The sequence below is a fragment of the Lathyrus oleraceus genome, chromosome 2 (assembly GCF_024323335.1).
Source record: "Lathyrus oleraceus cultivar Zhongwan6 chromosome 2, CAAS_Psat_ZW6_1.0, whole genome shotgun sequence".
Taxonomy (NCBI): domain Eukaryota; kingdom Viridiplantae; phylum Streptophyta; class Magnoliopsida; order Fabales; family Fabaceae; genus Lathyrus; species Lathyrus oleraceus.
Window position 1 is genome coordinate 472,759,026 of NC_066580.1, and position 26,909 is coordinate 472,785,934.

Here is a 26,909-nt window from a genome sequence, read left to right on the forward strand (position 1 = left end):
GTTGGCATTGAGCATGATGTTGAGTTGATGTGCTGTTACTGAATGTATGTTGTAATTAGGGTGATCGAATGTGTTAAATTACTTAACATGACATAATATTTTATAATGCTTATTTATTGATTGAGGAACTCACCCTTACAACTGTTTTTCAGGTAACGAGCAGTGAGTTGAATAGGAGCTAGTGCTTGGAGTCTAGTGTAGTCTCCTAGTGGGTCATGCTCTGATAGATGTAACATTGGGATGGGATGTTCGAATATTGTATTGATTGGTTGTGAATCATGTTGCATGTAATATGTTCTATGTTGGAATGATTGAGCTGTTTTCTATCCGCTGCGTATTATGCAGATACTTTATAATTTGAGTGAAATAAATGAGCATGATCGTGGAAATTTTGATGGTCGTTGTGAATTGATTGTGTGACACCCTTCGGGGCATAATTACTCTGATTGATTTATTATTATGTTAATTAAATAATTTGGGGTATTTAGAAGGGTGTTACATTAGTGGTATCAGAGCATAGTCGGTCGAGTCGAGTCGTAGTTATTCTGTTTCCCTGTACGGGATAGGTGTTGTGTAACCCTATCAGTACTTACTATCTTAGCTTGTTGGGTTTTCAGAATAGAGATGGCTGGAAGAGGTAGAGATGATGCTGCAATTGCTGAGGCTCTGGGTATGCTAGCTGGAGTACTTGGAGGAAATCCGAATGTGGTGGGAATGGGAGCTGCTCGTCAGTTGAGTGAGTTCCAAAAGAACAATCCTCCAATGTTCAAGGGAGCATACGATCCAGATGGTGCTCAGAAGTGGTTGAAGGAGATTGAGAGAATCTTCAGAGTAACTGAGTGTGCTGATAACCAGAAGGTCAGGTTCGGTACACATATGCTGTCAGAGGAAGCTGATGATTGGTGGGTTGCTACCCGCACGGAGTTAGAAACTGCTGGTAACGCTGAAATTACTTGGGCTGTATTCAGAGAGAGATTCCTGAGGAAGTATTTTCCGGAGGATGTTAGAGGAAAGAAAGAGATAGAGTTCTTGGAATTGAAGCAGGGTAACAGGTCTGTTACTGAGTATGCTGCTAAATTTACAGAGTTGTCAAAGTATTATACCCCCTATGATGAGGCTGCGGGAGAATTTTCGAAATGTGTGAAGTTTGAGAACGGGTTGCGTCCCGAGATCAAGCAGGCGATTGGATATCAGCGAATCAGGGTGTTTTCTGATTTGGTTGACTGTTGCAGGATTTTTGAACAGGATTCCAAGGCTAGAGCAGAGAGCTATCAGCAAAGGGTTGATAGGAGGGGTAAGAATCAGGTTGATCGTGGGAAACCGTATACAGCTGGCAAGGGTTTCCAGAAGCAGAGTGGGATGAAGAGGCCTAGTGGGGGAGACTCTAGTGCTCCTGTTAAGTGTTACCGGTGTGGTCGGGCTGGACATCGTGTTCATGAGTGTACCAGTGCTGAGATGAAGTGTTTCAAGTGTGGCAAAGGTGGTCATTTGGCTGCAGAGTGTAGGTTGAAGACTGTGACTTGTTTCAACTGTGGAGAAGTGGGTCATATCAGCCCACAGTGTCCTAAGCCGAAGAAAGAAAAACAGTCAGGAGGCAAGGTTTTTGCTTTATCGGGTTCTGAGACTTCTGCAGATGATCGTTTGATCCGAGGTACGTGTTATATTAATGGCTTTCCTCTTGTAGCTATTATTGACACAGGTGCGACTCATTCTTTTATATCTTTGGATTGTGCGGTGAAACTTAAATTAGAGATATCTGAGATGCTTGGTAGTATGGTGATTGATACTCCTGCAAAGGGTTCAGTGACTACTACTTCAGTTTGCTTGAGTTGCCCTTTGAGTATTTTTGGTAGAGATTTTGGGATAGACCTTGTGTGTCTTCCATTAGTGCAGATCGATGTTATCTTGGGTATGAACTGGTTGGTGTTTAACCGAGTTTCTATCAATTGTTTTGATAAGACTGTGATATTTCCTGAGGTTGAGGAAGGAAAGGATTTGTTTCTATCAGCTAGGCAGGTGAACGAGGAAGTAGCAGATGGGGCAGAGTTGTTTATGCTGTTAGCGACTTTGGAGGCTAGAGATAAACTGGTGATTGACGATCTAGTCGTGGTGTGTGATTTTCCTGATGTGTTTCCGGAAGAAGTGAATGAATTGCCGCCAGAGCGTGAAGTTGAGTTCTCGATTGATTTGGTACCTGGTACTAGACCGATATCGATGGCTCCGTACCGTATGTCTGCTGTTGAGTTAACGGAGTTGAAGAGTCAGTTGGAAGATCTGTTGGATAAGAAATTTATTCGTCCGAGTGTGTCACCGTGGGGTGCACCAGTGTTGTTGGTTAAGAAGAAAGAAGGTACTATGAGGTTGTGTGTGGACTACAGGCAACTGAATAAAGTGACGATCAAGAATCGGTATCCTTTGCCGAGGATTGATGATTTGGTGGATCAGTTGGTTGGTGCGAGTGTGTTCAGCAAGATAGATTTGAGATCTGGGTATCATCAGATACGTGTGAAAACTGAGGATATTCAGAAGACTGCTTTCAGGACAAGGTATGGACATTATGAGTATTCTGTAATGCCTTTGGTGTGACTAATGCGCCTGGAGTATTTATGGAGTATATGAATAGGATTTTCCATCCGTATCTGGACAAGTTTGTTGTGGTGTTTATTGATGATATTTTGGTGTATTCGAAATCTGAAGAAGAGCATGCTGAGCATTTGAGAGTGGTTTTAGGAGTTCTACGAGAAAAGAAGTTATTTGCTAAACTCTCTAAATGTGAATTTTGGTTAGAAGAAGTTAGTTTTCTGGGTCATGTGATTTCAAGAGGTGGTGTTGCTGTTGATCCTTCTAAGATAGAAGCGGTAGCTAAGTGGGAAGCTCCGAAGTCTGTTGCTGAGATTCGAAGTTTCCTTGGTTTGGCTGGTTATTATAGGAAATTCATTGAGGGGTTTTCTAAGTTGGCGTTACCGTTGACGATGTTGACTAGAAAGGGGCAAGCGTTTGTTTGGGACTCAAAATGTGAAGAAGGGTTCCAAGAGTTAAAGAGAAGGCTGACTACTGCTCCTATTCTGATATTACCGAGTTCGTCGGAATTATTTGAGGTTTATTGTGATGCTTCATTGTTGGGTTTAGGTGGTGTGTTGATGCAGAATAAGCAGGTTATAGCTTATGCTTCGAGACAACTAAGGGTTCATGAGAGGAACTATCCGACACATGATTTAGAGTTGGCAGCTGTGGTATTTGTTCTGAAGTTGTGGAGACATTATTTGTATGGGTCAAGATTTGAAGTTTTCAGTGACCATAAGAGTTTGAAGTATCTGTTTGATCAGAAAGAGCTGAATATGAGATCAGAGAGGGTCAGAAATCTGATGTGCTTTTGGTTGATAAGTTGACTCTAGTGAATCAAGGTCAGGGTGGTGAATTCAGAATTGATGAGAATGGTATTTTGAAATTTGGTAGTCGGGTGTGTGTTCCGGATGTTACAGAACTTAAGAAGAACATTCTTGAAGAAGGACATCGTCGTGGGTTGAGTATTCATCCTGGAGCTACGAAGATGTATCATGATTTAAAGAAGTTATTTTGGTGGCCGGGAATGAAAAGAGATATTGCGAGTTTTGTTTACTCCTGTTTGACTTGTCAGAAGTCAAAGATTGAGCATCAGAAGCCGTCTGGGCTAATGCAACCGTTGGCTATTCCGGAGTGGAAGTGGGATAGTATCAGTATGGATTTTGTTTCTGGTCTGCCGAGGACAAGTAAGAATTTTGAAGCTATTTGGGTGATTGTTGATAGATTGACGAAGTCGACTCATTTCATTCCGATCAGAATGGATTATCCGTTAGAGAGATTAGCCGAGTTGTATATGGAGAAGATTGTAAGTTTGCATGGTATTCCGTCTAGTATTGTTTCGGACAGAGATCCTAGATTTACATCGAAGTTCTGGGAAGGTTTGCAGAAGGCTTTGGGAACTAAGCTGAGATTGAGTTCTGCATATCATCCGCAGACTGATGGTCAGACTGAGAGGACGATTCAGTCATTGGAGGATCTTTTGAGAGCTTGTGTTTTGGAAAAAGGAGGTGCTTGGGATAGTTATTTACCTTTGATTGAGTTTACCTACAACAATAGTTTTCATTCGAGTATTGGTATGGCACCATTTGAAGCTTTGTATGGTAGGAGATGTCGGACACCTTTATGTTGGTATGAGTCCGGTGAGAGTGCTGTGGTTGGACCGGAAATTGTTCAACAAACTACGGAAAAGATTAAGATGATTCAGGAGAAGATGAGAATTGCTCAGAGTCGTCAAAAGAGTTATCATGATAAGAGGAGGAAGTCACTTGAGTTTCAAGAGGGAGACCATGTGTTTCTTCGTGTTACTCCGATAACTGGTGTTGGTCGGGCGTTGAAGTCGAAGAAGTTGACACCTCGATTTATTGGTCCTTATCAGATTTTGGAGAGGATAGGGGAGGTAGCCTATCGTATCGCTTTACCGCCGTCGCTTGCGAATTTGCATGAGGTTTTTCATGTGTCTCAGTTGAGGAGGTATATTCATGATCCGTCGCATGTAATCCAAGTAGATGATGTACAGGTGAGAGATAACCTGACTGTTGAAACAGCGCCTATGAGGATCGAGGATCGAGAGTTGAAGCAGTTGCGGGGTAAAGAGATTGCCTTGGTGAAAGTAGCTTGGGGAGGACCAGCAGGTGGCAATGTGACTTGGGAACTGGAGAGTAAGATGAAGGAATCTTACCCAGAGTTGTTCGGTTGAGGTATGTTTTCGAGGACGAAAACTCTTTTAGTGGGGGAGAGTTGTAACACCCCAATAAAATAAAATAATTATTTAAATTGAGTTAATAGTATAATATTAATTTAATTGAATAATTGGGTTATTTTATTATTGGAATAAAATAAATTGGAATATTATTATTGGATTATAATTGTTATTATTTTGGAATAATAATTATTATTGGAAATATATAAGTTGGAATTAAGAGAAAAGTCTCATTCTTGGAACAGAAGGGTTTTCACGTGAAAAGTTGAGAAGCTGCAGAGAAGAGGAAAAGGGCAAGAGAAAAACTGCAGAGCACGGTTGAAGAACGGAAAAGCTAAAGCTTAGAATCGCCGGATTAACTCAGGTAAGGGGGGTTTATCGTCGATTAATGGGTATTATGGGATAATATGTAGTGGGTAGTAATAAGCCGTTGAGTTAACCCTAATTGGGACTGTGTATGCTGAATTTGATGTTGGATAAACGGTATTAAAATTTGTAATTGGAATCGATCGTTGTGTGAGTCGTAAATGTTAGACTATGGTACGAATCCCAATTAAAAACTTGAATCGGCGCTACCAATTTACCGGACGAATTGTTCTGTTTAGAGATGTTTGTAGTTGAGGAAACGGCCGGAAAACCTGTGAAACGTAAGCTGACGGAAACCTGGAATAACTCAGAAAATCTGAGTCTGCGCGCGAGCGGTCGACCATAGGGTCGGCGTGCGCTGACCCGTGAGGCATGCGCTGACTGCATGCGTCGACGCATGGTAGTTTTGCGCCGACCAGTGAGCTAAGCGTCGACTGTATGCGTCGACGCATAGGGCTTTTGCGCTGACTCTCTCCAGTTGAGCAGAGTCTTTGCGCCGACCTGTGAGCTTTGAGCTGTGGAAAACTTGATGTCGTATGTTGCAGAGTGGAAAAATGGATACTTTAATGTTGTGTATATAAGTGAGAGCTGGCCTATGTTGGCACATGATGTGATAGGGATTATACCCCGCTGTTGTGAGCAGTATAAGTATTAGTAGAGAGTGCTAATACTGTGTTTAATTTATTTACATAATAATGATGTGTTGATGATGTATGATGGCATGAATAATGATGTGAATGTATGTATTATGCCTGTGTTGTGAATGGACTGTTGTGTAGCTTAGAAGGTGAGCTTATGTCCGTTGTGAATTGTTGTTGATGCTGCATTGCTAGATGATTAGCATGCATAGCATAGCCTGTGGGGCTGTAGCTAATTCCCATAGTGAGGAATTAGTGAGTGAATCATTGTGGATTTGTTGTTGATGTTTGCATACTAGATGATTAGTGTGCATAGTCTAGCCTTCGGGGCTGTAGCTAATTCCCATGGTGAGGAATTAGTGAGTGAGTCATTAGATCTCAATGAGTGGGACTAATGAGCTTAGTAGCCGTATCCGGAGGGATCGGTGAGCTTGAACTATATGTTCAAGAATAGTCGGTACCGCATGTGTGGAGTCTCATTGCATAATGTAAGTATGGCGTATAATATGAATGGATGTATTCCAATATTATACGCGTGTTTGTGTTGTTATGGAGTATGATACGAGGTCATACTTGTGTTGTATGTTGGCATTGAGCATGATGTTGAGTTGATGTGCTGTTACTGAATGTATGTTGTAATTAGGGTGATCGAATGTGTTAAATTACTTAACATGACATAATATTTTATAATGCTTATTTATTGATTGAGGAACTCACCCTTACAACTGTTTTTCAGGTAACGAGCAGTGAGTTGAATAGGAGCTAGTGCTTGGAGTCTAGTGTAGTCTCCTAGTGGGTCATGCTCTGATAGATGTAACATTGGGATGGGATGTTCGAATATTGTATTGATTGGTTGTGAATCATGTTGCATGTAATATGTTCTATGTTGGAATGATTGAGCTGTTTTCTATCCGCTGCGTATTATGCAGATACTTTATAATTTGAGTGAAATAAATGAGCATGATCGTGGAAATTTTGATGGTCGTTGTGAATTGATTGTGTGACACCCTTCGGGGCATAATTACTCTGATTGATTTATTATTATGTTAATTAAATAATTTGGGGTATTTAGAAGGGTGTTACAGGTTCCACCGGAATGCTAGATTCCAATGGTCTTTTTCATTCAAGATTAATTGAAAAAATTGTTTGATGGACAACGAAGACTTGATAAGAATCAATTGATCAAAGAGTTGCATTATAATGCTTGATCACAACGACCCTTATTTGTCCAAGTTGATTTAAGTGTTTTAAGAACGAAAGAAAAGAATGAACGATTTACCAAAAACACGTGGCTCGGGACCGATCATTCGAGGATTCCCATCGGAATCTTAGTTTCCGACTGTCCTCTTCTTTTGTGTTTATTTAGAAAAATATTTTGATGTTACGTTTGATTTAAAAAAAGTCACTCGATGTTTGATCGAGGTTTGATTCACGTTGAAAGATTTTAAAATGAACTTGATGTTGATCGATATATATATATATATATATATATATATATATATATATATATATATATATATATATATATATATATATATATATATATATATATATATATATATATATATATATATATATATATATATATAGAGAGAGAGAGAGAGAGAGAGAGAGAGAGAGAGAGAGAGAGAGAGAGATATTAATTGAAATACACTGTCAGTGTAAAAGAGTTTTACACCATCAGTTAATTATAGACGTTGGATATTAAAAGAAGTTTGACTTTTATTTTAAAAATCTATAAAGTAATACAAACGGGTGATGGTGATGAACCGACGGTGTAAAACTTTTTACACTGACAGTGTATAGTAATTAATCTCTCTCTCAATATATAAAATTAATAATCAATGCACTATCTAGAGCAAAAATAAAATACACCTTACAAACAAAGGGTGGAATTACATTTTATCAACTAGGGAATAATAAAAATAATATAAAAAAACATTATAAGAGCACTAAACAATCAAACATAAAAGAATATGGAAAATCGAAAAGAAAATTAAAGTAGATATAAATAGATACAAATTAAAAAGTTTCTTTCTGTTTTTTATTTATTTTTGTAAAGTAGATATTTTTATAAGATAATATAACAAAATGGAAAAAGAAATTTGATATTTCATGAATAACTAAATATAAATATCAACTAAAAATTAAAATATCAATTTTTTTTTTATTTAAAAAAACTCTACTCTTTATTTTAATTAAAAAGTAAAATTTATCAAACTAAAATACATAAATAAAAATTAAAGAAAAAGAAAAAATCACTATAGATAATAAAAACAATCAAGATAAAAAAAGGAAAAGGGAAACCACCCAAGTGGTGGTAGCATAATTTCATCTTTTTTGGAATTTCTAACACCAACCAAACAGATCAATGTAAGCAAGACACATTGCACTAATAAAAAAGATAAAATAAAATAAAAATAAAAAAATGCATGGAAATGGAAAGAAAACCAGTAACAACAAAGACAACAAAAGTTATTCTCTCATCCCTCTCAAGAAATCGATTTTTCAGGAAAATATGCAGGGGAAAGAAAAAGTGCTCTCCATTTCAAAGAAAATAACATCAACAATAACAATATTAAATAAAGAGCTCCAACGGTTATGGTGTCGGTGGCGTCACGGTTGTGTGATGCAATTCCGGCGTGATGTGTGTTTGATAGTGATGTGATGGTGTTGTTGTATGGAGTGTTGTTAGTCGTGAAGAGTTATGTGGTTTGAAGATCCAATTAGTATTTTGTGGGAAAAATAAGAGTTTCCTATGGAGTATCATGTGTTGTGTTTTTTTACTGCATATGAAAATGGAAGAATATTATAATGAAGTATTTTATGAGGTTAGTGTGTAGTGTTTTTTGTTCATTTTTTCTTCTTAATATGACAAAGAGAGTCCTCTTTAAAAGTGAAAAAAAAGCTATCATTTTGTACTGTTGGTGCATTGCATTGAGGGAATGGCGAATCAACTTTCACATAAAAGAGCATTAAGTTCTTTTTTTTTTCAATACCCACTTTTGAATTCCAAGACAGAGAAAGGTTACACTTGGAGAATCATGTTGTGTCATTTTTGGTTGTCTCTAATTGGGAAAATATGAGCCAATGAACATCGTTTAGTATCACTAGTGGTCTCTGCGGATTGACTCTCTATTATTGGGAAAGTTGCATCTCAGCTTTTTACATGAAGGAGATTCGTTTCTCCACTTATCTTTTTTTGTTTTAAAAAAAGTGAGATAGTAGATCTTAGTGATAAGGCATTGCTGCCTATGTTGTGATTGACCTACTTCTCAACACACTATGACTTATACACTATGGTTTCCAAATTTTCAACAAAATGACAACAAAAACCTTTGAATAATATTAGTGTAACATGAGTTAAAAATTATTAAAACAACAGAAATTCAAACAAACTTAAATAATCGAAATAAAATCTTAGAAAATTCTAATTAAATATTATGAACATTTTGACAAAAAGACAAAAATAAACGGGCTCAAAATGAATAAAAGATGTGCGCAAAAATGCTCAAAAAATTAAACCGAATACATCAAAATGATCATTATGAAATAAACTTCTTAGAAATATACAAGTTTTGATCAAATTTTGAAATAAAAAATGAGCGGTTAAAAGGATCAGGCTGATAAAAATGCGACCGAAAAAGTAGTCGAAAAAATAAAATCAGCACGTCAGGTTAAATTATGTGAATCGTAGATTAATAAAAATGACATCTGCAAGCTCGATTTTGAAAGTTTTCGCCCGCTTATTTTACGTACATTTGAGGATCAGTTCGACCGGTCTGTCTGTAAATCCGAAAATTTATTTTGGTTGACATTTTAAGCACTATACAAGGTGAATGTTATGTTATGTAGATGATGCGAACACCATGATGCATGTATTTATTTATTGAATGAGGGGTAAAATTGGGGTATGACAATTGCCTCTATTTAAGTATCTTCAACCAAATAATATGAGGAATGTTAATCTTCGTATGATCGCGGTGGGAGATAGTTAAATACTAAAGGACCCAAGTTTTGTCCCTTGATGAGATGATATGAAATTATATGAGATCTTATTAATGCATGAAACACTTTTTTTGCTGGGAAATGATATGAAATGAACCTAAGCATAATATTTTATTATGGACGATAAGCAGACCCGTGGGGAATGAAGGAGACATATGATAATGGTGATCCACAGGAAAATGGAAAAGACAAATGGGTGAAGAGTCACTGAGGATAACAAATTGCTCGAGAAAAGACACTAGGGAATTGCAAAGGGGAATCGCAAAAGACTCAATATGAAAATACATAAGACATACAAAAGGATAATTCAAAAATACTCCGGATATGTTTTGTAAATACCTCAGAATACTAGAGTCAATCTGGAAATACATTAGAGAGAAAGACGCATTCTGTAATATATCGATAGATGAAAAAGATTCTAGAAATACGTAAGAATGATAGACAGACATCCGAAAATACATCGGATAGAAGAAACAAATTCTGGAAATACACCAGAATGATCACATAATATATGGGAATACATCAGACAGGTTGAGAAACATTTGGAAATAAATCAAATAGGTTGGGAAACATTTGGAAATACATAAGACATGTTCTGGAAATACATCAGACAACACAACTCAATATGGGAATGCATCAAAGAGACAAACACAACTGATAATACATCGGGGAAGTTTTGGAAATACCTCAGAAAACAACACTCAATCTGGAAATGCATCAGAAAGACAAACACATCCAGTAATACATCGGGTAAATTCTGGAAATACATCAGAATACAAACTCAATTTAGAAATACATCAGAGAGACAAAAGGAATCTATGGAAATACATCAGATAACATGACTCAATCTGGGAATAGATCAGAGAGACAAACCCATCCGATAATACATCGGGGAAGTTCAAAGTATGTTTTATCAACAGGTTAAGACATAACCTGACACTTTAGAATATATTTGACAGTTCTGGAGATTTCTCACAAAAAATTCATCCGATCAAAGATTTTGGAGATTCCTAATAGGGAATTTATCCAAAACAAAAATAAACGGGAGTATTCTTATAAGTAGATCATTCACGTAAAAGGCTATGATGATTCTTTATAAAGAAATCAATCAAGACCAACATCATTGGAGTTTTCTAACAAAAAAAACTTCCAAGCTTCTAGGAATTCCTCAAAATGATGAGTCATACATGGCTTTCTAGGAACCATTAGGAAAAACAGGGTAATCAAACTCTTTGTATGTGGATCATCCATGCAAAAGGCTATGATGATTCTTTACAAAGAAATAAATCAAGACCAACATCATTGGAGTTTTCTAACAAGAAAAACTTCCAAGCTTCTGGGAATTTCTTAAAATGATTAGTCATACATGACTTTCTAGGAACCATTAGGAAAAAATAGGGTAATCAAACTCTCTGTATGTGCCAACAAAGTTGGACCTAAATCATAGGCATGAGTTATAACCAGCTTCTAACGGATTGGTACCAGTTACAACTTGGACTTTAAATGATGTTGGTGATAACCAGACTTCGAATACCGATTACAATGGATTTACAAACAGAGTGACAGTGATGCCAATGACAATTGGGTTTAAAACGAGTTCTAGTAACAACTGAGCTTGGAATAATCCTAGTGACAACTGAATTTTAAGAGACACAAATGAGTCTTGGGATAATGTCGGGGAATATAATAGGGGTTATGGAAGTGCATCAGAAAAAAAATGACATGTCCATAAATTCATCGGAGCGCAAAAGAAAGTGAATTCTGGAAATGCATCAGGATTACAAGGGAATATTCGGAAATACATCAGATACCAAGGCTCAATCTGGAAATTCATCAGATATATAGACACATCCGATAATTATTGGGTAAATGAAACAAATTCTGGAAATACGTCAAAATGATATACAAACATCCGTAAATACATCAGAATGATCATAGAATATCTGGGAATACATCAGATAGGTGGGGAAACATTTGGAAATACATCAAACAAGTTTTGGAAATACGTCAGAACACATACTTACTCTGGAAATACATCAGATAGACGGGGAAACATCCGAGAGTACATATGACAAGTCATGGAAATACCTCAAAAAACAACACTCAATCTGGAAATACATCAGAGGGACAAAGGAAGGTCTGTAAATGAATCAAAATTAAAAATCAATCTGGAAATACATCAGATAAATAAACATATCCGGTAATTCATCGAAGAGTAAAAGAAACAAACTCTGGGAATGCATCAGAATTACAAGGAATATCTAGGAACACCTCAGATAACATAAGACTGAATCTAGGAATACATCAGAGAGACAAGACATGTCTGAAAATGCTTCAGATAGGTTAAGGCGCATCTGGAAATTCATCAGACGGTAAAAAGGAACACACTGTGGAAATGCATCAGAATCACAAGGAACATATCTAGAAATACGTCAGATAGGTTCTGGAAATACGTCAGAGATACAAAAGGAATAATCCGAAAATGCATCGGATAATCCAAAAAGAAATTGAACCTCATGAATAAAAATATGTTTTGATAGGTGCCAACTGAGTTGGACTTTGAGGTCGAGGGATATATGATCAACAATGAGACATGGGCTGATGCAAAATGAGCAAGAAACATATTTTGGGCTATGCATGATTGGAATTTGCTTTTATGCATGATGTACGAATGATCATGATATGCAAATGTTGACTTTATGCAGACTGGGAGTTTATAGAGGTTGTTTATGGAGGTTCTGATTCCTCAACACCGAAAACTTGACCAAGTATTTTGTGATAGATGTTGTCAAAGGATAATTCTATTAAGTTTGAGATTTACAACTAGCCAAGGGGATCCTTTTGGAGGATTAATGGACCGTGCTAGGATTTTTTTCACTCGTTTTGAACTTAATTGTCGCTGACGTATGACAAAGTTTACTCTATCAGCTTGAAAGCATGAAGAGGGTGTGCCCCTCTGTGGCTCATCTCGCCCATAGTATAAGTCTTTGAAGATGTTCCCCTTGCGAGTGAGTTTGGAAACAGCTTGCCATGAGACGGCCTCGAGATGGTTTGCCTCAAGTGTTTGATATTTGCAGTCTTCTGCCCCTTATTAACCATCTCTTGGAAATATAGACTTCTGATTAACCATCCTTTGGAGGATTGGACTCATTGAGCTCTTTGTGGTAGCTCGCCCTAGTGTGAGTCTCGAAGAGGCTTGCTCTTTGATTAACTGACTCTTGGGGTGATTGGCTCGGACTGACCGATGCTCACAAATTTGCCCCTGACTTGACTTCTTTCACATGATCAATTCCTCAACTGACTGCTTTAGTTAGAATTCCCTTGCAAATAAAATTGTTCATTCAAAAATGGTCATTTTAATGTAATGTTCATGCAAATTTTTGAAATAAAAAATTATTGATATCTATTTAATGAAATTCAGTGAACGGATCACTGATCATAACACAATACTAATCTAACCATTCACAGTGTGCAAGGTGGTGGTATCAATATAAATGATTAACAAAGATCTTTTGGAGTCAGGTTAACGCAACCTTGCTGAAGTATGCTTTCAAAATAAACCATGCCTCAATTAGGTCTTTTAAGGGTTGTAACATGACCTGGTTCACGGTTTTTGAAACAAAAGGATATGAGGCTCAAAATTTAATTTTACCCACCCCTTCTTCGTAATGATTTATAGTCATATATTCAGTTAATTAACACATGCATTCTACTTCCAAGAGGTTTTGGAGTTGTGATAGTAATGATGAAGATTCAAGATCCGATTGTCTTGAAATGACAATCACCTTACTTTGTTTTTATTGAGGATTTAATGACCTCTCTTGATTGATTTTTTTATATCCCTAATTTTTTCCTAGACCACTTCTTTGAAGTTTTCAGTCCACCGGGATGCCCTAATTTTTGCCTAAGTCGTTTTGTGGTGTTTGACTTAATGAGCTTTTCTTTTTTTTATTTTGAAAGGTTGATTGTCATGTTATTGGTGGATAAGGAACAACCACTACAAACTTTTGCTTTTCTCAGCTTCTTCAACACTTCAAGATATGTGTGAAGTGTGTGGTTGATCCTCAGGTGGGATGGTGTATTGATCAGCTGATTCTCTTGAAGATTGAATGCATAGTCAAATTAACTGAACACACTACCCTGTCCTTGGTTAAGATGAAGGGTTTTTTATTCCGAAAGAAACACCAACTTCTAGGCTCAAAGTGGTTGGATAGGGATTAAATCCTTATCTCTTCAGTGTTTAGGGATTAGAAACAATGCCTTATATCATCGGCAAAGTTTTGTTCAAAAGCATACCACAATAATTTCAAGTATTTTGTTTTCATCATCCTCCTTCCAATCTTTGTTAAACAACAGTTTGATAAAGATAAGTCAAAAAGGAGAAATATTTTTGTTTTTTTTACATAAATGAAAAATGAGTGAATATGAACGGATTAATTTAAAAGATGTATAAACATTTCATTAATTTTATCAACTCAAAGAAAACAAACCATGCCTTAAAAGCAAATAAATAATCAGCATGCAAAGAAATTACAAAAGGAAATGCTGAAACAACCAAATGATTGCTAGTTTTAGGGAATTGACTTCTTCAAGCTTGATGCATGATGCATTTTCCATGTTCTGGGAGAGGGTTGATTCCAACATTCGGTCCCACATCTTTGAAGCTCAAAATATTGTTGTTGATTAGCTCTTGAACCTTTGCTTTCAAGGCATAACATCCTTTCAACGAATATCCTAGTGCTCCCTCGTGGAATGCACAATGTGCATTAGGGTCATACCCCAGGGGGTATGGATCTAGTATCGGAGGAAGATACATAGTAACAATCATACCCTTCTGCATCAAAGACGGGAATAGTTGACTGTAGCTCATGGGGATTGGGTTAAAATGAGTTCTTGCCCTCCTATTGTGGTTCTGATTGACAGGTGCATTGTGGTTTTAACGAGCCTAGGGCCTTGGTCGTTGATAATGAAGAGTGGCAGGCACTGGTTGGTATGGAGGAGCTATCGGGTTATGTTAGTACCCTTGGGCAAAAGTTTGCTGATAAGGAGGAGAAACTACTTGTTTGTAAGTGGGTGCAACAATAAATACATAGGGTTGTTGACCAAACTGCATAGGATAAGTGGGTTGCTGATAAGCAAATTATTGATGTTGCTTCTTCCATGACTTGTTTCTTCTTTGATTAGTAGACATATCATTTGTCTCACCTTCATTTTTTTTCCTAAAAACCTCCAGAAAGTTTCCTAGCATTGTTGTTAGAAGATTCAACAACATTTATCATCTTGCCATTTTTCATCCCAAGCTCAACCTTGATACCCACGACAACTAAGTCAGAGAAAGTCGACGATATGCTACTCACAATTATTTCATAAAACATAGGCTTCACAGTGTCCATAAAGCAATTCTCCACTTCCTTCTCGACCATAGGTGGTTCAACTTGGGAGGCCACCTCTCTCCACCGTTGTGCGTATTCTTTGAAAGATTCATTGTCCTTCTGGGACATGCTAAGAAACCATCTTCTATCTGAGACCATATTTATGTTGTATTTGTAATGCTTGATGAAGACGTCGGATAAGTCTTTGAAGCATTGTATATGGCTCTGGTCAAGGCGTAGGTACCATTTAGAGGAGGCACCTTTCAAGCTGTCTTGAAAACAATGTATCATCAGTTTATCATCCTCAACGTGTGCGACCATCTTTCGATAGTACATAATGAGATGACTTTTTGGGCATGAGTGACTCTCGTACTTATCAAAGTCAGGGGTCTTGAATTTCACGGGGATCATAAGATCGGATACCAAGCATATTTCTCTCGTAGCAGCACCAAAGACTTTGTTGTCATCCATTGCCCTTAATCTTTTTTCGAGAATCTGTAAGTTCTCCTTCATGCCCTTTATGTCATCATGTATTTCTTCCTCTTCATCAGAAGACTCCGGAGCATGGTAGATCTGCTGATGATCTTCAAAATAAGGTTGCATGCATGCATGGACAGTTGACGATGCAAATGTATGGACCATAGGATGCACCTCAGTGAAGAAAGGTAAAAGAACTTCCTATTGAGTGGATTGTACAATGCCAAGTGCGCCTTTAAATGCGGGTGTGAATCCAGGAGGGAGACCAAAAGGAGGCCATGTGGTAGGCATAGTTCTTGTAGGTTGGGGACCAAGAGTAAGACTGGAGATCTCTAAGACGACTGTTGTTTGAGTGTCCAACTTGGCCTTGATGACTTGAAGCATCTCCATTATTTGACCCACATTTCCTTGTAGATCAACGAGTTCTAAACTCATTCTTTCCATCTCTTGTTCTTGATCGACCATCATTTAACGAGCATTGGCTCGAGTGTTATAGTGGTATTGAGAACTCAGGGTGGAAAGCTTGAGGAAGAAAACATAATGGTTTTTTTTATTTGAAGATATGTTTGAATGCAGGTGAAATATGGATGCATGAACTTTCGTATTTTGTATGAAAAACTAATGCAATACATGTATGGTTAGGATCTGGGATAACAGGAGTAACTCAGAACACCCTACTAGGTAGGTTTCCCTATATCAGATAGCTATAGGCTTTCTACCCATAAACCCACTCACAAGATAATTTCTAGGTTTTGGATAAGGTTCCCAGAGTCATGGACCATAATCGTATCAATGTCATGCAATAGGCTAGCCACTTTATGACAAGAGTGAAGAAAATGTATCTTCTGAGCGGGGTTTTCATGTTAGGTGCAACAAGAAGAGGCCCTTGGAGTCCAACATCATGCAACCACTAAAGTAGAAACTAGTTCTAAGAGGGGGTCCTAGAGTCATGAACCCTTCATGAATCAGCGTCATGCGACATGCTAGTTGTCTTATATCGAGATCTACAAACAAATCTATTCTAGGGGGGTCTTTATGCTAGGCATGCAAGGAGTGTCCCTTGGGGACTAACACTACATAACTTCCAATTATAAACTATACATTCTTTCTTCTTTTTCCAAAGTTCGAGCGTAGAGCTTTATGAAGGAGAATTGCGATCCAAAATGCAACGGAAATAAAAAAAAATCTCCTTTAATCATCCTTATGAATGGGCATGATCAGTGATAGAAATCTTTACCTCTTATGGCGATTGAAACCTTTGATGTAGATCTAAATAGTGATCACAAGCATTGAATGGTGACAACGCCTCTACTTAGTCCACACGAACAGATTCCTTCAGTCTTAGTGCTAGCTGCTACGAATGAAGGCTTTGAGTGTGTGTGTGTGTGTGTGAGAGAGAGAGAGATAGAGAGAGACAGAGAGAGATAGAGAGAGAAAATTTCATCTAATCAAATGCTTCTACACAAGGGTTCTATTTAAAGAACCATTTGTGTGGGTTGCAAGCTAAAAATCCCACTTAAGTGTATGTGGCCCATATCTTATGATATACCAAACATCACTTAAGCGCGTGGTACCTTACCATATTTCGTATTCTACTTAAGTGCACCGTACCTTACGATGTTATACAATTCACTTAAGTGCATCGAACCTTATGGTGTTCCTTATTTACTCTATCTCTCATCAATCCGTGCTTTTGTGTATGACCTTGTAGGTTTTCGCGACATTGGCAATTATATTAAATCACGTATTTAACATAATAAAAAATGAGCGATATCTAGTAACACATTAATGCTACCCAAGACACGAAAATGTCATGTGATCTGACAAATCCTTTTGTGATAATACTTTTGTGTACAATTACCCTTTTTGCCCTTATGTCTATATTGAACACAAGGCATAGACTGTGTCATCCTTGTCTAGTAACATTCTATGTAGTATTCTCATAGCGGGTCAATCAAGTATAAATATTACTCATAATATTCATACCTATGTTTAAGACTTAATAACTCCTTATCCATGATTCATTATATGTGATTATTGATCTATATACATAATAGTCTTAATGCTTTAATGTTATTCCACTTCACAATAAAGCTCAACTATGAATACTTTTAAGAATAATGTCCTTATGTTTAATGGGATCTCATGATTAGTCACACTTGATACATTAAACGGACTAGCTATTTTAGGAACTTTATTAAACAAATATAATAAAGAAAAAACCTTTTGAATTATTAATAAATAATTCGATACAAGTACCAAAAGTATTGGCCTCTAGGGCTTACACCAACACTTTATTCATGATATCAAACCCCAAAGCGCACACATAAATATATAAAGATATACAAATGCGATAAAAGCAAAGATTAAGAAAACATAAAAAAGAAGAAACAAGCAAAGCTAACACACATATGAAAAGCTAATTAAACTAGGGTTGAATTGCTTAGGAGATGTTCATGTCCCCAACAAAGTCGTCATCTATCGCACCTCGAAAAATGAGAACACGACCTCCCAAAGCGCAATCGCACGCTCGCAAGATGGACTTAACATAGTCGCCACCGAACTTTATTTATTCCCAAAGAAGGAAAGGGGAAATATAGATAAAACCCAAAACAGAATGACAATGATATTGGTCATCGCAACCAAATCAGGGTTCGAGAGTCGATTATGCAATGGGGAATGTATTAGCACCCCTAACGTCCATTGTACTCAATGAGAACCATTTAATTAGTATCGAATGAATGTTAACATGATCTTAATTTGCTATTTTATACTTAATTGAGATAGAAAAAGAGAGAAAAGAGAAAAAAAAAGGATTTATGTTAATGTGCGAAAGACTTAAAAAGATTTTTTATTAGGGTGCAAAGAAGAAATGACCTAAAAAGGTTTTTATTATTAGGGGAGCCGGACAAGGTTTCGTAATCCTGCTCCTACGCATCTCCAGGTGCAATAGAGAATTCAAGGCTTATGTAGTTTTGGGTAGAAAATGTTTGTTTGTTGGTTGATTTTAGCAAAAACTATCTTGTATTAATCGACGAAAAATATTGTTTTATCCAAAACAGGTGAGGAGATGACGTTTGCATCACATTGAATGGATTTATAAATCAACATTCACGGGAAAAAGTCACTTATCTCAACTCAATGATTATGGATGAAGCATTGATTTGCATCATCTTAAGACAAAATGTCTTCCGTTTATAAAATTGTTTTTAAAATTAATCGCACGACAGCGAGAAAAAAAGAGTTTGATTGGTTGAATGTATTTTATAGGTGAATGGCGTATGTTTGATGAGAAAGAAACCTAAGCCTCGGGATCAATCACTTGGGGTTCCACCAGAATGTTAGATTTCAACAGTCATTTTCATTCAAGGTTAATTCAAAAAATTATTTGATGGACAACAAACGCTTGATATGAATCAATTGCTCAAAGAGTTGCGTTAGAATGCTTGATCCCAATGACCCATATTTGTCCCAGTTGATTTAAGTGTTTTAAGAACGAAAGAAAAAAATGAAAGGTTTACCCAAAACGCGTGGCTCGGGACCGATCATTCGAGGGTTCCCACCAGAATACTAGATTCCGACATTCCTCTTCTTTCGTGTTTATTTAGAAAAATGTATTGATGCTACTTTTGATTTAAAATAGTCACTCGATGTTTGATCAAGGTTTGATTCGCGTTGAAAGATTTTGAAGTGAACTTGATATTGATTAAGTGTATGTTTTTATTTGAAAGGTTGATAATATATATATATATATATATACACACACACACACACACACACACACACACACAAAATTTCCTATTTTTTAAATTTCAAAACACCAACCAAACAGACCAATATAAGCAGGAGACATGACACTAATAAAAAAAGATAAAATAAAATAAAAAAAGCAAATGCATGGAAATGGAAAGAAAACCAGTAACAACAAAGACAACAAAAGTTATTCTCTCCTCCCTCTCAAGCAATCGTTTTTTCAGGAAAATATGCAGGGAAAAGAAAAAGTGCTCTCCATTTTAAAGAAAATAACAACAACAATAACAATATTAAATCAAATGATTTCACTCACTTGATTCCCACACATGACTCAAACGACGACGACAAACATCCTTAATCATAAACCAAAATCAATATTCAAAGATCAAATAAATTTAAAAGGGGAAGTGAGATACTGATGGAAGCAAACCACGAAAGCACGACTCGTGTCGGGGTTGAAGATGCTTTGGCGGCGGAGGCTGATGCGCGATTTCAGAGGGACGAAGAGATTTGGCGGTTATGGTGTTGGTGGCGTCACGGTTGTGTGATGCAATTACGACGTGATGCACGTTTGACAATGATGTGATTGTATTGTTCCAGATCGGGTATGGTGTGTTATTAGTCGTGAAGAGTTGTGTGGTTTGAAGATCGAGTTAGTGTTTTGTGAGAAAAAGAAGAGCTTTCTATGGAGTATCATTTGTTGTGTTTTTTACTGCATATAAAGATGGAAGAGTATTATAATGAAGTATTTTATGAGGTTAGTGTGTAGTATTTTTTGTGCGTTTTTGCTGCTTAATGTAGCGAAGGGAGTCTTCTTTAAAAGTGAAGAAAAGATATTATTTTGTATTATTGGTGCATTGCATCGAGGGAATGACTAATCAACTTTCACGCAAAAGAGCATTAAGTTCTTTTTTTTTCAATACCCATTTTTGAATTCCAAGACAGAAAGAGGTTACACTTGGAGAATCCTACTGTGTCATTTTTGGTTGTGTCTAATTAGGAAAATATGAGTCAATGAACGTTGTTTTGTATCGGTAATCTTCTCTGCGAATTGGCTCTCTATTATTGAGAAAGTTGCATCTCAGCTTTTTACATAAAGGAGATTCATTTCTCCACTTATCTTTTTTTATTTAAAAAAAAGTGAGATAGTAGATCTGAGTGATAAGGCGTTGTTGCCTATGTTGTGATTGACCTACTTCTCAACACACTATGGCATATACACTAGGGTTTCCAAATTTTAAACAAAATAACAACAAAAACCTTTGAATAATATTAGTCTAACTTGAGTTAAAAATGATTAAAACAAAAGAAATTCAAACAAACTTAAATAATCAAAATAAAATTGAAATAAAAATTTAGACAATTCTAATTAAATATTACGAACATTTTGACAAAAAGACAAAAATAAACCGTCTGAAAATGAATAAAAGATGCACACAAAAATGCTCGAAAAACTAAACTGAATGCACCAAAATATTAAGCGCAAAATGAATTTCTCAAAAACATACACGTTTTGATCAAATTTTGAAATAAAAAATGATCAGTTAAAAGGCTCAAGCTGATCAAAATGCGACTGAAAAAGTATCCGAAAAAATAAAACCAACACATCAGGTTAAACTACGCAAACCATAGATTAATAAAAATGACGTCTGCAAGCTTGATTTAAAAAAACTCCGCCTGCTTATTTTACGTACATTTTTGGATCAGTTCGAACAGTCTGTCTGTAAATCCAAAAATTTATTCTGGTTGACATTTTAAGCACTATGTGACGTGAAATGCATATTATGCTATGCAGATGATGCAAACGCTATAGCGGGAAATTCATGATCATCAAGCTATTGACAAGCTAGAGATCAAATAACAAGAGTCGCCACCACGCTTTTATTGTTTCCAAGGGAAAAGGGAAAAAGTACGAACAAAACCCAAAAGTAAGAAGTTTTCAAATCAAAACTAATAAAAAGTCAGAGATCACAGGTAAGGGGGTTGGTTACACAGAGGGAAGGTGTTAGCACCTAAAGTGTCCTAGGTACTCCTAGGAAGCCCTTTTTATATGCATATGTACTTGGTATAAAGTGATGTTTACAAATAAATAGAATGGGGGGATGATAAAAGAATTCATTAATTATATTTTTGTGTTTGACAAGACCTTCGGTCTTGTGCCTACGTACCAACATAAAAATGAGGGATCAAAATCTCATAGTTCGTGATACAAATTTTAAAGTGGATGCATTGCTTTTAATAAAAATTAAGTTTGAAAGGCACAAAGGCCTAAAAATGGTTTGAATGTGTTAGTTCTTTTTTGCTTTTTGAAAGTTTAAGTCAAGTATAGTTAAGTTTATTTACAAGTTTGATTCAAGAAAAGAAGTTTTAAAATGCAATGGCATAAGGCCAAAGTTTCTACCTTTTTTTTGCAAAAGTGGTCAGAGTTTAGAACAAAAGTAGTTCACACAAAGAAGATTTTGAAAAATGGAGGGAGAGATTTTGAAATTAAAGAAATGGGGAGAAGATGAAGAGACTATCCTATGTACAAAATTAAAAGTTTAGAGTTGAAAAGATCTGACCAAGTGGGTAGCAATCCAATAGACAAGAATGTCAATAGAAACCCAGAATTCCCTTGGACTTTTAGAATCAAGCAACACACAAATGCACAATTATATTATCCTGAAGAGCAAGGCATAAAATAAAGATGGCCACGTCCAAGTTTATCCATTCCATGATCTTCTTCAAAGTAGTCCATGTAACAGATGAATTCCACAAGTCACGGGTTCATTATAACAACTTCACAATGATCATGTTGCAAATGAACTTAGAGATATCTTCAATGATGCATCAGATGAAGTTTCAAATTGCAAGCACTTGGTTCTTCAACAAGTTGGCATTGGCCAAGTCCTTTAGCTTAGGAAGGTTGCCTAGATTCTAAGTCCGTTTATCCAAGATCAAGCCAACAGTCCACTCAAAAGTTTTTTTAGGGTTTTCGTTATTATTATGTACATTAATGGTCAAAGACCACACAAACAAGCAAAGTATACACAAACAAAAATATATCATACAATATGGTCCAAATGGACAAAGTGAAAATTGCATTAACAGAAACAATTAGAATGATATGAAAAATGGCAAATGAAATAGAGTGTTAAAAGTAAATTGCATTAAAGTAAAAGCTTGAAATTAAATGTTAGTAGTTAATTGGTTAGAAGTTAGTATTGTTTTGCTTTTCATTTCAAGACATTCTTTGGAGAACACTTAACTCACTTATCACAAGCATGAATCCTTGAACCAAAACATCTTTCAAAGGAAGGAAAGAAGGCCAAGTTTCCACACATTACCATGAAAGGGGATAGACTTACAATCTCACTAACTAGAATGCTTATGCCTTTTATGTCACAAATTTAGCACTATGTTAAGCAATCGTAATTGGACTTATGTAGAAGTCATAACTATTTGAGGTCGGACAATAAAATTTTGGTGTTAATGCATGTTAGAGACATAGTATAATGAACTATGCTCATGAAACATACCACACCTAAAAAAGAATATGCAAAAGGTGTGGCCTAATCTCACCCATACTCATGTCAATTTTTCAATCAACTAGCATTAGGACTTTGACATGTCATAGGCCAAATGGAATGAATGAATGAAGAAAAGGAATAAGATGAAGTGGAGGGGAATGGATCAAAACACAAATTGTTCAAAGGAGGACTTTTACCAAATTAATATCATCCATTCATTTTGGGAGATGGAATGTACATTCCATCAATCCCCTAAATCCAATGATATTAATTTGACAAAGTCAAGTCAACCTTGGCCAAGGCCCAACAACAAGAGTTAAACATAAACAAGTCATCACAATTGGACAACAAATTTATTTGGCATTTATTCAAATTAAAAATACTAAAATAGTGCATTTAAATTAAATATAGTTTGTCCAATTCCTAAAATCTCATCAAAACACCAAAGAAATGGCCATGAGATTTATCATAGGTCAAACAAGGTCAAAGGACCTTGGAGAAAAAATTTCATAATTTTTGGACATTTAAAAATATTTTTAAACAATTAAAAACAATTGCAAAATCAATTAATTCATGAAATATATTAATAATGATCCCAAAAATAATTTTAATTCCGAAATGAAAGAGAAAAATATTTGAAAACTTTTGGTGAAAGTCCCATGTTTTTTGGATCAATATTGAATTTAATATGAATTATTGAAAATAATGCAATTAAAATGAAAATTATAATATCAGAAAAAACGTGGACCACTTGATCTCCCTCATTAATTGAGGTGGCAGATCAAGTGGCCAGAAACGCGCGTTCCATCGTGCACCTGAGTCAGCGCGCCATAACATTGGTATTTAAAAGGAATGAACCAGATTAAAACAAATGAGATGGATCATATGGCTGTGAGAGATGCCAACACATCGCCGGAGTTGTAGCTCCGGTCTTCTTCTCCGGTGGACCTCACCGGACTGTTCCACTATCAACCATCACCAAAATTAAAAACAAGGATATGATTTCAAAGTAAAAATGGCACTGAGCTCGAATCTGGCCTCAATTCACTCTAACTCCAAGTATATTGAGAGATACATGGAGTTGAAATTTGAGGTACATGAACTGAGTTGCTTCGATTTGACCTCAAAGCAACTCAATCTTCTTGCCTACAATGGTAGGACTTCAGACAACCAAAGAATCAATAGAATTGAGCAAAAATTTGAGAGAATCGAAGAGATCAAATTTTCTGGAAAATACCTTCAATGGAGGTTTGGATTCAATTGATCTTGATCTTGCTTATGCTTGACCTCACTCCACTTGCTTGTAGAAGAAGGATTGGATGCTTACAAGGCTGTGGATTCCTGGAGATTTGAATTTCAAAACAGTGGAAATTCAACCGCAAATTCAAATAAATTTCTCAGGTTTATCCTTTGCAAAGTGAGGGTTTGAGATGGGGGATCAAAGCTGGCGCGAATATGTGTTGATTTTTGAGCATATGAGGCTCTATTTATAGCTGAAACCATTGATATTTTCACACTTGAAATCACTTTCCAAATTTGGTCATTGATGATGCATGGGTGCATGGGCGCGTATAAGCCCGTAAAATCAATACCATAAGTCCACAAATGAATGTTAGACAGTCTGAATTCAGCTTGGATTGCAAGGCAAGTGTACATTTGGAAATGAAGTTTGATCCTTGCCAAGTGATGTCACCATGTTTATGTCATGTGCAACCTATGCATTCCTTGTCCAAAATGAATGAATTTGAGCTCTTTGGAAAGGTGAGATCAAGAGGAACAACTTTCATGTTCAACACTTTTTCATTTGGAGCTTGGAACTTGGAGAAATTCGAGGTGGAAGTTTGGAAAGTTTTGACATATCAAATTTTTTCTAAGTGTCAAGCCATATGTCTCAATATTCCACCTTGCTTAACTTTTTATATGAGCTTCAAATGAGAAAAATGTCTTCATAAAAGTTGTATATCTTTCAAAGTCCTTCAAAATGGTAACCAATTTCATTTCTTTTGGATTTGAAATGATAGAGTTATGCATTTTTGAAGTTTGGAAAAATCACTTGGTCAATGGTATAGGTCAAAAGTGACCTATAATGTAACCTCATATCACATGCTCAAAAAAGTTGAATTGGCTCCCACTCCAAACATCAAAGTTGAAGCAGACACGTTGAATTGTATTGTGCAACTTTTAAATCTCTCATCTCATAAAAATTGAGCAAGTTATGGCCTTGGGAAGTTGACTTTAAAATTAGGGTTTAGACAAAATGACCTATAATGTTTCAACATAGAAAATGATTTTCCAAGCAAAACTAGCTCTAGGTGTCAACATGAAAGTTGTTTAGAATGTCATTTAAAGTAAGTTTCATCTTGGAATCATTTTCATATGGTGAAAATTGTTGGAGATAGTGTCTAGGGAGACCCAGTTTTGATCAGATGAATTCATCTGGCCAACCACCATCAACCCACTTGCTAACTTCCAATTCTCTTGACTTTCTTGGCTCATGATAGATAGTATATGTATAAGATGATAAATTTTGAAGTTCCACTTGAGAAATTTGATCAATTGGTGAGATAGCTTGTTGGAGAAGTTACTTAAGATACCCAGTCAAACTAGGGTTTCCAAGGCAAATCACCCTCAAAATCTTGAAGAAAACTTGATCAATATAACATGTATAGAACATTTGGACTCATATATGATGCTCATAACCATTCTTGGATCAATTCTTGGTTGGGTTCTTTGTTCATGAGGATCTCAAACCCTAGATGTGAACTTGATGAATCAATGGAATCATGCCATTCCTACAAAAGAGTTAGGAAAATGCAAAGACATATTTTTGGTATTTTGGTTAGTGAAATGATAAAATACAAGTATGATATAATCACAAAGTGTTTGGTGATCTCTCCCAAAACAAACCCAATGAAAGAGGGGTAGGGAGGATGCCAAGGTATGATCCCAATGCTAATGCTTATGATGGAATTACATGAGGGATCTTAGGGTCAAAATTGGGGTCTTACAGCTGCCCATATTTAAGGGCATTCTAACTGAGGAGGTGAAGGTTAAAATCTTCGGCTCGACTCAGTAGAATGGGCTTAAATAACAACATAGAGAAACAAATTTTGGTCCCTAAGAGACCTCATGATACATATGATATGAATGTAAAAGTTAATGCTCTATGGGAAATATTGCCACAAAGGAAAAAGAAATCAGAGAGACCGAAAATACGCAGGGGCACAATGCATTCCATAAGGAAAACTCACTAGGGAGACAGAGACTCTGAGGGGATAAAAAGGAATTATGCGTAGGCCAGGCTACGACTTAAAACTAACTGGGGGACTCGAGGGATTCCATACAAACATGGAAAAGACTCAGTCGGGGAACTAAAAACATCTGTAGGGGATACGAGTAAGTCAGGATAAAACTGAAATACTCGACTCATGCAGGGAAAAGCGATTTCACTAAGGAAAAATGCACACTCAACTCAACTGGGGAAGATAAACTTCAACACAGGAGGAGCAAAAATCTATTATCTACTACCTATTACTGGGTAAGGAGATAATAAAGATCTGATAGAGAAAACACCCGTCATCGGTTAGGATGAACATATCAAGGATGACTTGCTGAGGACCACCAGGAGGGAGTATTCATTACCGGTTACTGGGTAAGAATAGCCTTGTTGGGGAAATCTGCAGAAAAGATAGGATTTACAACTACCAGTTGCTGGGCAGAAGACCAAGGGTGAGAGTATCCGTCATCGGTTAGGATGAACATATCAAGGATAAACTCAACAGAGAAGAAAATCCGTCACCGGTTAAGATGAACATATCAAGGATAAACTTGCCTGGAAATGCCAAGGAGGATACCCGTCATCGGTTAGGATGAACATATCAAGGTATACCAACTGAACAAAAAGGGTAGGAATTACATCTATCGAAAGCTGGATAGAAAACCGTCGGAGAGAAAATCCATCACCGCTTAGGATGAACATATCAAGAATAAACTCTGCGAGGGGACAAAGTAGGATTTATAACTA

The 26,909-nt window shown here is 36.4% G+C and overlaps 1 protein-coding gene across 1 annotated transcript; it reads right to left on the bottom strand.

Moving 5' to 3' along the window:
• Positions 1-14,993: 14,993 nt before the first annotated feature.
• Positions 14,994-15,749, bottom strand: LOC127123809 (uncharacterized). Its single transcript, XM_051053988.1, has one exon. The coding sequence runs from the start codon at positions 15,747-15,749 to the stop codon at positions 14,994-14,996; it is 756 nt and encodes a 251-aa protein (XP_050909945.1).
• Between the last annotated feature and the right edge of the window lie 11,160 nt (positions 15,750-26,909).

What these genes read in the sequence shown, in the direction of transcription:
- LOC127123809 (XM_051053988.1), bottom strand. Translation starts at nt 15,749, where the DNA reads ATGCAACCTTATTTTGAAGATCATCAGCAGATCTACCATGCTCCGGAG.